Genomic DNA, 11,732 nt, shown 5'->3' on the forward strand with positions numbered 1-11,732 from the left:
ATCAGCTCCAGGAGAATGAATGAGACTGTGGAAGCGCGAGGGCTCAGCAAGCACAGATTCTCCCCTCATTTTACAAAACAGAATTTTCTCCTTTGGGAAAAAAAAAATTCCACACTCTCTGTATCTGTAAAAGGTGACACGTTCACGTCTGGTCTTGGAAAGGGGTTCTGCACTCCTGGAACTGGTCATGGGGACACGCAGGTCTTGGCAGGGTGCAGCGGGAAGATGCACGCTCGCACAGTTCCATCAGAATGGCGTGGAGACCGCACGACCTTTAGAGAGGGTTTTAGATTTTTAAAAGGTAGGTTTTAACAACAAATTTTATACGTAAACTGTTTTGGAGAAAAAAAAAAAAAACAACTACAGACATATAAGCAAGACAGTGGCACTAAAATTTGTAATTCATTAATCTGTTTGACACTGCAATTTATGGCTTTTCTCTTGCCCCAAACCACGAACATACATCTCTTTGGGGAAACTTAACAGTTCGATTGCACTAAATAAAACTACTTCGAATAGAGGCCAAATTAATCTTTTAAAAGTGATAATAATCATCAGGTACTCAGTGAAATTGCATTTTTTCCGAAACCTAAAAGCTGTAGCTGGAGAAGCCCAAGGCCAAGAGAAGGCAGCGTCGGAGCCACACTTTTCTCCAGGGTTCACCATGCAGGCAACATTACCTTGTCTTTCCAAAGACACCTGCCTTATGCAAGGGGAAACCTGTGAAAGCTGTACTCAGAGGGAGGAGTTTTTCTTATCTAATTTGCAATTTCAAGAATTTAATTTGTAGGCAGATCTGTAAACACAGCCAACTTACTTACATGCACAGCAATATGAAAGCCACACTTGGAAGGTGATAAATACACAGCATGCAGACTGGGAGTGTCTAGAAAGGAAATGGCTGACAAGAGCAGCTTTTAGCTCAGACTTACTTTATATGAAATCAGAATTTCGATGTAACCAGGTCTGCGATAGAGACGGTCTGCATCAGCTTTTTGTATTAACAAAGTTACTGGCTCTTTGTGTGTCTCTGGGTAACTTTGCTTGATTAAACAGCAAAGCCATATTCTAAATTCACTGTTGAATGCCTGTCCCAGTCCAAATTGTCTGTCGGCTCTTATTTTTGTACCATATTGCTCTTAAAAATCTTGGTTTGGTACAATTCATAATTCACCAGAACTTCTTCATATAATTAAAAAACACACTAAATTAGTTTAAAATGAAGCAATTTATATCTTTATGCAAAAACATGTCTGTCTTTGCAAAGGACTGTAAGCAGATTACAATAAATCCTTTACTTTAATCACCTGTTGTTTTGGAGACAGTTCATTTGAAGGTCTAAAGAAACACCTGGGTTTTGTGCCCTTCTAAATCTTGATTATATATGCTTTTGCCTACATCCAAGATGGAGTAAGTTTGTTTCCCCTATGTTAGAAAGAGCCCTGTGTTAGTCATGTATCAATTATATTCTTTAGGGACTGATTAGATGCCTTCTTTCTTACTACTAATATTTGGTCCACCAAAATATCCTATAAAAGTTTAATGATAATAACTGTTACCATGTTGCTGCTAAACACTATTAATACATTGCCTCAGTTATATTCACAACCATATGAAAGCTTGTTCATTTTACAGACTTTGACACTCACATTGAGTAGACCAGATGCCTTGTCTGACTCCAGATTTCTTCTCCATGCCATCCTGTCTCATTCTCCATCCCCAGTCGCCTTGGGTTGTCAAGGGATTCAGCTCCCTACTGGTCATGATGCTTCTTACATTCCTTACAGGCTACTCTCCTTGATTCTATTCATATGAACCACAAAAGAGCAGTACGCAATTATCAAATCATTTTAAAATTAGAAAACATTTTTTTTTCCCCACAAGATAAATTCAAGTACAGTCACGCAGCACTTACTGACAAGGATGCATTCTGAGAAATGCATCAGTAGGCAATTTCGTCGCTGTGTGAATACCATCGAGTGCATGTATACAAACCCAGATGGTGTAGCCTGTTGCTCGTGGGTTACGAACCAGCACAGCACGTGACTGTTCTAAATACTGTAGACAACTGTAATACAATGTTAAGTGTTTGTGTATCTAAACCTGTCTAAACATAGAAAAGGTGCAATAAAAATACAGTATAAAATATTTTTTTTAAAAATAGCACACCCTTATGGGCCAGTTACCATGAATGGAGCTTGCAAGACTGGAAGTTGCTCTGGGTGAGTGGTGAGTGAATGTGAAGGCCTGGGCCATTACTATACACTAGTGTAGACTTTATAAACACTGTACACTTAGGCCACATTCAATTATAAAACAACATGAGATTAAATCAAGCACAAGAGAAAATGATGCAATCAAGAGACACAGGAAACATGAGATGTGTGTGGCTGCTGCTGGCGTAAATGGCACGCTGTTTTACAACAAACTTTTTATAAGCAGAAGGAATACACTCTAAAATGATGACAAAAACAATAGTAAATACATAAACCAGTAACAGCATTCATTTACCAAGTATTAGGTACTGTACATAATTATAAGTGCTCTTTTAAACTACTGACAGCTATGTTTATGCCAGCATCTCCACAAACACATGAGCAACGCATTACACAATGATGTTATGATGGCTACGATGCCACTACGTGACAGGAATTTTCAGCTCCATCATAATCTCACAGACCACCATCCCTTATGCAGTTCATTGTTCACCGAACGTTTGTTATACAGTGCACAACTCTACATTTTTAATGCATCATTTAACTTGTGATCGTCAAACCTCTCGCTTTCAGAAAAAGTCTCTTTGAGAGTTAAATTCAACCTCACTTAAACACAATAGATATATTTCTGGAACACCACATAGTCATTAAGCAGCACAAGGAAAAAAAAATAAAAGACTAGAGTTGTATGTGCAAATTTGTTTGTAAAGCATCTATAAATGAAGGTAATTTTATATCTTAAAATGTACGGAATTTGACCTATCAGGGAGCAGGGCTTTTCACAGGAGACCCTAACTCTAAACAAAAGCCATCGTGGGCTGTGAGCCCTCAGAGGCTAGCAGGAGGCCACACCAATCAGCACCCTTGATTAAAGTGGGTGCCCTTTCTGAACAGAGCAGGCTCAGTCTTAGTTCAAGTGTGACCATATTTCTAAGAATTTCTAAAAGTGCTCTCAGGCCCAAAGAATCCAGCTGCACACTTAGGAATCAACTAAGAACTAAGTTTCTGTCACCGAGATGGCCAGCTACTATATGCCACAGCAGTAGAAATTATGCATTGTGATGCATATATAGTTAGGGGTTGGTTTGCTTCTTTATGTTGAATGCCCTCAGGCAAATAAAAAATGTCCCTTTATATTAAAGTCAGCTCTAACATATTTACTGATAAACTGTGAGTGTACACAGACTAAAATGATTGATTATAAGTATTTGACACTTTAATTTCAAGTCATGTGATTGCTAGTGCAGCACTTTTCTTGGAAATAAAACAGTAGCTTCTCAAATAACACTGGTTAAGATTAGGATATGATCTTAATAATCAGTATGGACCAAGACCATATCGAAAGCAAAGTGAATGATGGGGTACACGATGGGGAACAGAATAGCAGGTGGTTAGCTGCGACCCCCACCAAAACTTAGTGACTTAAATCAACCACCATTTAGTATTTCTCATGAGTTTATGAATTGGCTAGAAGGGTTCTGTGATCTGGGCCAGGCTAGGATGAGTCAGGCTTATTCGTGCATCTGTGGTCAGCCAGTAGCCGAATGGTCTAGGATGGTTTTGCTCCATGAGGCCTCTCATTCTCCAGGGGGCTTCCCTGAGCATATTTTCATGATAGAGGCAATGCTAAGCCAGACAGTGGAAAGACAGCACACTTTTCAAGCCTCTGACTGCATCGAGCTTGCTCCTGTCCCACTGGCCGAAGAAACTTTGAGGTCAAGCCTGAAGTCAGCATCAGAGGGCTCCACCAAAAAGAGGGCATGGGTCAGGGAGGGGTGAAATTTGGGATCATTAAGTCAATCTACTGGCAATTACTCTGATATTTTTTCATAGAATTTACATTGCCAAGATAGTGGTAAGTTTTCAAGGTCTAAAACACCCATTTCTTTGGATCCCCGTGCCCTAGGCCAGCCTGTCTAAGAGGGCCATGGCTCCTGTGAAACTGGTGTGGGCTTGCTTGGCTCCTCCCTCTCTCTAAGTTGCCCCACCTACAGTGTTTCCTCAGTGGCTAACCCTGCTGAGCAAGGAGAAATCCAGACGCAGACACATGGCACTGAGCTGCCTCAATGAATCCCATGCCTTTCCTGCCCAAGTCCAAAGTATAGGTCCCTTGTTGGGCCAAAAGCAGAAGTATGCTTTCCAATCAAGCTGACCTTCTGATTGGAGAGAATTCTCCAAAGTATTTTTCCAAACAGTAGACTTAACCTGACATTAAAGCACGGGGACAATGTGCCGGATTACCCACATGGGGCAGTAAGAAATTACTGCCCAGACCAGTCAAGGGAAGAAGAGTGCTGACGAGCATCTGAGGAGACATGTGCAGAGCTAAGAGCAGGAAAGCTGCTTGCGGATGCTCTTCTGGAATAAGAGGGAGCAAAGCCACGAGGCTCAGGAAGATTCAAAGACATGGAGAACATCTGGCTGAGGAAGGAGTCACCAAGACAACTGCCTTTGAGAGACTTGACGGGAGGTGAGAAGGGGCCCAGCATGAGGCGAACGGGGAACAAGACAAGGCCAATGTTAGAAAGTCGGAGTGTGCCCCCAGGAAAGGCAGGGCGGAGAGAACGAGCAAGGAACGGCCTGTGGAGGACACTGGGGAGAAGCAGGGGGTGGCTAGGAGATGAGGGGGACGGACTAACCCCCACAGCCACTGCTGTCACCTGTCGGCTGCCTTCTCCCATCTTCTCCATTTGCTTAACCGTACTTCCTGCCCCGCACGCTTCAGGCACCTCTCATTCATTATCAGTTGTCACAACGTCCCCATGAGGTTGGTACCGCTCTCTCCACTTCATAGAAGGAGAATGAAGCATAAAGAGGTCACGTTAACAAGCCCAGTGTCACTAAGGTACAAAATAGTGAAAACAAGACTTCAGAATAGGATGCTGTTAACTCGAAACATACTTTTAGCCACTGTATTAGCTTCCTGGGGCTGCTGTGACAAGGTACCACAAACTCGGTGGCTTAAACGACAGGGATTTATTGGCTCGCAGTTCTGGAGGCTGGAAGTCTTGAGATCGGGATGTCTGCAGGGCGGGTTCCTTCCGCGGTCCGTGAGGAAAGGGTCTGCTCCCGGCCTGTCTCCCTGGCTTGTATGTGGCCGTCTTCTCCCCATGTCTCTTCAAATCGCCTTCCCTCTGTGCGTGTCTGTGACTGTCTCAGTGTCTAAATCCCCCATTTTTATGAGGATACTGGTCATACTGGATTACTGACTTCATCTTAACTAATCACATCTGCAATAATACTATTTCCGATCTGAGATACTGGGGCTAGGGCTTCAACATATAAATTTTGTTTTTGGGTGGGGTGAGGTTAATATTCAACTCCTAACAGCCATTATCCCCTCCTGGCACTCAGAGGCAAGACGGTGCAGCAGGAAAAACGTGAGTAGCCTACTGAACCGGAACAAAGCTCTTTACTCTTGAGTGCCTCCATTTTCTCATCTATAAAATGGGGTCATTTCTCCCGGCTCATTTAGTCACCCTAAAGAAAGAATGAGCTAAATATATCCACCGCAGGCACAGACGATCAATCCACGGCTTTGCCTGCCCCTGCCCTCCACTGCGGATGCCCCCACTGCCGCACAGGAAGGCAGTGCAGCTCCCCCAGGACTTGGGCTCTGTTCCCACCCGGCGTCTCCTTTATAGGCCCTTGGGTGACCCCATCCGATGCAGGCCCCACAGCCCCGCTGGAAACAGAAAGCACAAAGTCTGAGTCCCCGCTTTTGCCCCAAGCCCCCGCTGTGCCTCTGAATGAACACGGGCTGCAGATGTGCTCCAAGCAGCTGCAGCTGGGGCTCGACCTGGGGGCCGAGGGGCCAGAGCCCGAGTGAGGCGGGGCCACTGCTCATGGCTCAGCAACACGGATGCACTGAAAACAGACCACAGTGCGCCCCACTTTTCTTCAGGGAAATGAACATGATTTGCCAAAGGAAAGAGAACACCTCACGATCCCATTACTGAATTCACTCTGGGCCAGGCCAAGGCCAGGGAGAGGCTCTCTGCCTGGAGACCCTGGCAAGCCAGGCCACACAGTCCTATTCACAGAAAAATGACACCCCTAGTCCTACCCTGTTCTTCACCAAATAACCCCAGGAAGGGTCTGCAGGGCTTGGGGCTGTGAGAACCGTGCCATCGTTTTTCTAAGGCTTCATCACCACCATCCTACAGAACGCAAATGGCCCCGGCAACAAAGACCAAGCGACAATCACAGGAGTCTCAGGGACAAGCAGTTCCCATTAGCTGAGCATGTACTATATCCTGGACGTGCTATTTGTATTAGTCATTTCGACCCAAACCTCTGGGTATCACATTCTTTTTAGGAGGCAGGAACAGAATCATAGGATCACAGACTCGATTTAACTTCCCCCAACCACACAGGTAGCCAGACTCGGTGGCGGCTTACCTGACCCGGTAAGTAGTGGTAAATGAACTTCGGGGTAACAGCAGGTGGGGTCCACCGCACTGTGAATGATGGAAACTTCCCTCGAGCCGACAAAGCAATCGAGTCCTGGTGCAGGGGGCCTTCTCTGTGTCATGCCCTGTGGGGACGCACCGATCAGGATACTGCCAGGAACTTGGTCCCTGTGCTGTCCTGAGCCCGCTACGGCTGCTCACAGGTTTGTACTTCTCTGCGGAGGCCTTTCGTAAAGAGAGGCTCACCAGTAACCTCTTCTGACAAGCCACGTTTCCCTCCTGCATCCCTATGCAGTGGGCAAGGCCAGGAAATGACAACTCAGAACACAGGACACTGGGGTTGGGCCCCCACCCCCTGGCCACGCTGGCCCACAGCACAGGCTGGCTGTGGCCACGTGGCCCTGGCTGCCTCGGCACTCCCCCTTCTCCCCACTGGGCCCACAGCTCAGGATTTTAAGTTACATTATACTAGGATTGTCCCTATTTTTACATACAATATGGTTACTTTTCAACAGGCCTATTTCCCCCTGTACATACCTGACCCCAAACTTGATACCCTACATGGTTCAGGTAAAGGTGACTTCAAACCTGATAACCAGTAAGCTCCTGAATCAACTCGTCAGGGGAAGAGGCGACACACACATCCTCCTGTGACTAATTCTTTGGAGAGTAGTCTGACAGGAACTTCCTGTGGGGAAAAAGAACACACTAAGCCCCAGAGCAGGCCCTGGAGCAGGGCTGGCTGTGGAATCCTGGGGTCCCTAAAAAGGAGCTCCACATCCCAAGGACTCCGGATCAGGGACAAACGGAAAGGAAAGTGTCCTCTGCCCCCAGAGGTTGGCTGAGCCCAAGCCTGAGGTCAGAGGCAGAGAAGGGTGAAGGAACACCGCAGCGGGCCCGCCCACAGCTGGGGAGCCAGCACAAGCAGGGGCATGGCTGAGGCTCCTCCAGGAACCGTCTGAGTGCCTGATCTGCTTCCGTGAAGCCCAGCTTGAAACCATGGAGAGATGAGCGCTCAGGCCTGCAAACCGAGGGAGGGCTGTGTGCGGACAGAGCTGTGCAGCCCAGCTGGTCCGGAGGGCTGGCCTCCACGGGTCTGCTGCAGCCCATGCTCAGGCCGCTGGGGGCAAGGCCCAGCCTCGATCCCAGTCCGGTCACACGGGCGTGGGGAAATGCCTGTTCACGTAGCTGGAGGAAGCCCTCCAGGATGTCACACGTCGGGGAGGACCACTGCCCCCAGGAACACGTCCTGCTGTAGATAAACAAGGCTCCTTGCGAATAAATTCTACCTGGGAGTGTGTGTGCCAACGTCAGAGGAAAATGAATTCCCATCCACTGGCCGGCAAAACATAAAACATTACAGAGGGAACGAATTCTACCATCTTCTCCACTTTATGACACACAGCAAATAGTAAATTATACTTTATTTCACTTACAGAGACCTTGGGGCAAAAGGGTGGTGTCTGGGAAATAGAACAGGTGAGAAACACCGAGAAGCCTGTTATAAATATGCTGGTGTTTTCAACTTAATGTGAGCGTGGGGTCCGAGGGTGGCATCTAGCAAGGAGCCCCCACCTCTGTGCTGCCCTCTCGGTTTAGTCCAGGGGACTCCCCTGGCCGGCAGCCCCTCCTACCACGTCCGCCGGCGCCAACCAGGGCCACGAGCCACCCTACAGACACAAGTACAGGTCCCTTTGAAGCCTCAGCAGCAGGTTGCGGGGAGGTGTCCGGTGCGTGCTGGCCAGCGGGGGAGGTTAGGATGGCAGAAGCCCCCTCCCCCCGACTCTGCAGAATGGATAACTAAAAACCACGTGTCCCGAGGCTTGACGAATGAAAAGTCCACTCTTAATCCTGACATTCTCCCGCTCCACATCTACACAGTGCTGTGCAGTGTGTCCCCCCCCTCCCCATCCCTGGAGTGCCAATCTGGGATCTGTGATTCCCGCGTGTCCAGGTGGCTGTGGGGTCCACTCGGGAGGAAGACGGGAGCTTCCCATCCCCAGGCCGGTCCTGGGGTTACAGGTCCCTCTGGGGCCCTCACAGGCCAGTGCTACAGCAGCTTGACGTAATTCTGTGGAATCAGCCCCCTCTTGCCATTCAGAGTCCCTTCTAGCCAGCCAGGTTCCCTCGAGGTTTGCACTGAAAAGGAAAGGAAATCACTTTTTACCAAAATGCCCCCAAGTACTTGCTCCCTGTGCATTTACTGTACCACGATGGATCATAAAGGCTCAACCAACAGAAGGTGGGGCCACAGTGTGCCAAGTGCGGCTCCACAGCCAGCAATATCCTCCACCTGCAGGTGTCTCTGCTGGACAGCCCACCTTCCACGGCCCAGAATGCCGTCTTGACACAACATCGATCTTGTGGACATCCTTCAAGGTCAGGATGGAGAATGCGATGCACAGAGAATTTAAGAAACTGGTCCGGAGTCACACGGAAAGTGGAAAAGCCAAGAACTGATCTAAGAAAAAATAACTCCGGAGCTGACAATCCACAGCTACCTGCGATCACACTGAGACTGCTGTGTGCGCACATGCGTGTGTATGTGCGTCTGTACACACGGCTTTGGGTGTGTGTATATGTGTGTATGTGCGTACGGCCTTGGGTGCGTGTGTATGTGCATACATGTGTGTGTGAAGAGACACGCGTTCAGTTTTTTAGGAGAACTGCAAGTCACACCTAGGGACTTCAGAGGTGGAGGACTTCAGTCTCCAGCGTCAGATGGCTACCAGCCTTCTCCCTATTATCCACGCTGGCAGAAGTGAATCTGGTTGAGGACCCGAACCTCATCTACACGTCTGTGGGCCCAGAGGAAGCATCCCTGTACCCAGTGTGGTTCTGAATGATAGGTTCAGGGTGAGCACAGGGCTCCATTCTAGCTATCGAGATGCGAGGGCAGGTAAACCAGTAAAGAAGATCTCGAGAACTTTTCTGAGTCTTTAAAAAAAAAAAAAAAATGACACAAAGATGTGAGGCACCCCCCTCTGCTGGGGCTGAGTGTGGCCACTCCACAAGGAACACCAACCCGATGCCCCCGCCCACAGCTGGGAGCGGTCCAGCCGAGGTGGGAATACTGTGGTCTTTGAGAATGTGAGTTAACTAACCCCCGAACTCCCTGCCTCCAGGTTTTACTGTGTGAGCTAATCCATTTTCATGACTGATTTAGCCAGTTGTGTCGGTTTTTGTTACTGCAGCTAAAGGCATCCTAACAGGTACACCTGTTGCCAGAGTTACTACCTCACAAACAATACCGTGTTAGGGATTTCAGAGGCTCCCAACGAATCGTACAATGCGAAAATTCATCCTTTCTCCAACGGCTGGGTTTCTGTGCTACCATCTCAGCCTTCCCTTCTGCCAACTATGTCGCCATGCTCTCCTCCCAAAACTGCGTGCACGTTACGGTGGCAGGGACGATCTCGCTCCTACTCAAAGAACAAAATTTCTCCATAAAGTATAATTCTGTCATATGTGCGTTTTGTTGTTGTTTGTTTTCTGACGCTGTCAGGAGTCCCTGGCTCTCAAGAGCACATATCGCACAGATATAGAAATCTCTTCTAAATGAGGCAACTTGCTTTCTAAAAAAACAATCACCCGCAAATGCGGCATTACTGACAACATACCACTATGCATTGTGTTGATAGATTCCATATATGCCAAACATTCTGGCTAATCAGCCATTCCAATCCAAGCATCTAAGGTTCTCACTGCTCCCCCAGAACTGTTTTGGGCAGCTCCACCCACACACAACATCACTGTTTCCACAGCAACCAACGAATTTCATAATGAGCAGGACTGGAGAAGAAAGAAATCGAGAGCCGGGGTGCGGGGAGCGTGGGGGGAAAGACATACACTCAACCATAGGAAGAATTTGTGAAATATTATGCTGGGCTTAGCTCCTAAATGCTTGTGTGTGAATATTAAACACTCAAATTTCACATCCTTGCTTCAGTGTGCAAAGTCAATACCCGTTATCTAGAGATTTGCACACTACTCAAATCAGCAAAAATCACGCAGGGCACAGGAATAGTGAGGGAATTATAAACCGAAATTTTTCGATAATGGCACTCTTTTATAACTTAGATTTGGCAAACCTGAAGCATTTGGGAGGCTTCCTTGGGACTCTGGGAGAGGAAAACCAAGGATGCGAATCAGAAATATTTCTTAACTCCAAATGTCACGAGCTTCTTTACATCAGGAGAAAGATACCCTGAATGAAGACCCGCAAGAGTTAGAAAGGCTGGAAAACAGCCACGATTAAAGCAGAGGCACAGCCTCCTGGCATCCAGTTCCGGAAAAGACAAATGGGCCAACTCTCTCCTGCCCAAAGCGTCAGGCACAGACTTGTGACCCTGACGACCCTGCAGCCAGTGACGGCTCGCTCTGGGTTGTAGACATTTTGGGGTGACAGACTACGTCCTACCACAAAGCTCCCACAAACACTTACCATCCTCAAAAATTGCTCCTATTTCAAAAGATAACTCGGAGCTGTGCTCGGCTTCACACGGGTACACGGCCCGAGCCTTCCGGCTGACGACGCTGAGAAGGAACACAAAAGACACGCGGTAAAACGGGGAGGAACCGGGAAAGAGCGGCCTCACCTCCCCTTCATCTCTCATCTCCCACATCTCGTTTACTCGCCTTCCACAAAAGAAATGAGCAGAGAAGTGAACATCGGGCAAAAGGACAGTCCTCGATTTCCAAGTAAATGACGGGTTTCAAATTCAAATCTTTCGTTAGGGAGCCTCTCTGAGTAGCTGTCACTGAACCTCTTCACCTACTTCTCTCTGCCTGGAGGGATGCCCCTTCCCGTGGCTCATCGACACTGGAGCCACAGGAAGGGTTTACTTGCTAAGCTCTCGGTTGATCTATTAGGAGCGACACCGGTGTCTTGGGACAGAGCAGGTCAGTGGAAGATCGGCTCGCACACACTCGGTGGCTTCAGCAGTGCACCGTGGGCACGGGGCTGTCGGAACTGACGGTCCTCACGCCATTCTGGAAAGGGGCTTGCTGTTCTCACAGGGGTCTTCTTTACTTAGACCCCTCACTCCTGCCCCCAAAGCCATCTCAGGCTCAGCTTCTTACCACCTGTCAAAACGTCCTAGGT

The 11,732-nt window shown here is 47.9% G+C and overlaps 1 protein-coding gene and 1 long non-coding RNA gene across 3 annotated transcripts in view; both read right to left on the reverse strand.

Moving 5' to 3' along the window:
- Positions 1 to 11: 11 nt before the first annotated feature.
- Positions 12 to 6,967, reverse strand: LOC107196793. The gene is made up of 3 exons (XR_001518237.2): positions 6,618 to 6,967; positions 1,650 to 1,803; positions 12 to 272 (listed from the first exon to the last, which is right to left on the reverse strand). It is a non-coding gene; the product is annotated as an uncharacterized LOC107196793 (long non-coding RNA).
- A 1,052-nt stretch (positions 6,968 to 8,019) lies between these two features.
- Positions 8,020 to 11,732, reverse strand: part of ARHGAP10 (Rho GTPase activating protein 10) — a 242,147-nt gene continuing 238,434 nt past the window's right edge. For both annotated transcript variants that reach the window (XM_025042863.1, XM_006906273.3), the window contains 2 exons: positions 11,073 to 11,164; positions 8,020 to 8,767 (listed from right to left, as the gene is read on the reverse strand). In XM_025042863.1, coding sequence (XP_024898631.1) covers positions 8,679 to 8,767; positions 11,073 to 11,164 — 181 coding nt within the window. In that variant the 3' untranslated portion in view covers positions 8,020 to 8,678. The remainder of the gene's footprint in view (positions 8,768 to 11,072; positions 11,165 to 11,732) is intronic.

This window comes from Pteropus alecto, unplaced genomic scaffold, assembly GCF_000325575.1.
Source record: "Pteropus alecto unplaced genomic scaffold, ASM32557v1 scaffold50, whole genome shotgun sequence".
Lineage (NCBI taxonomy): Eukaryota > Metazoa > Chordata > Mammalia > Chiroptera > Pteropodidae > Pteropus > Pteropus alecto.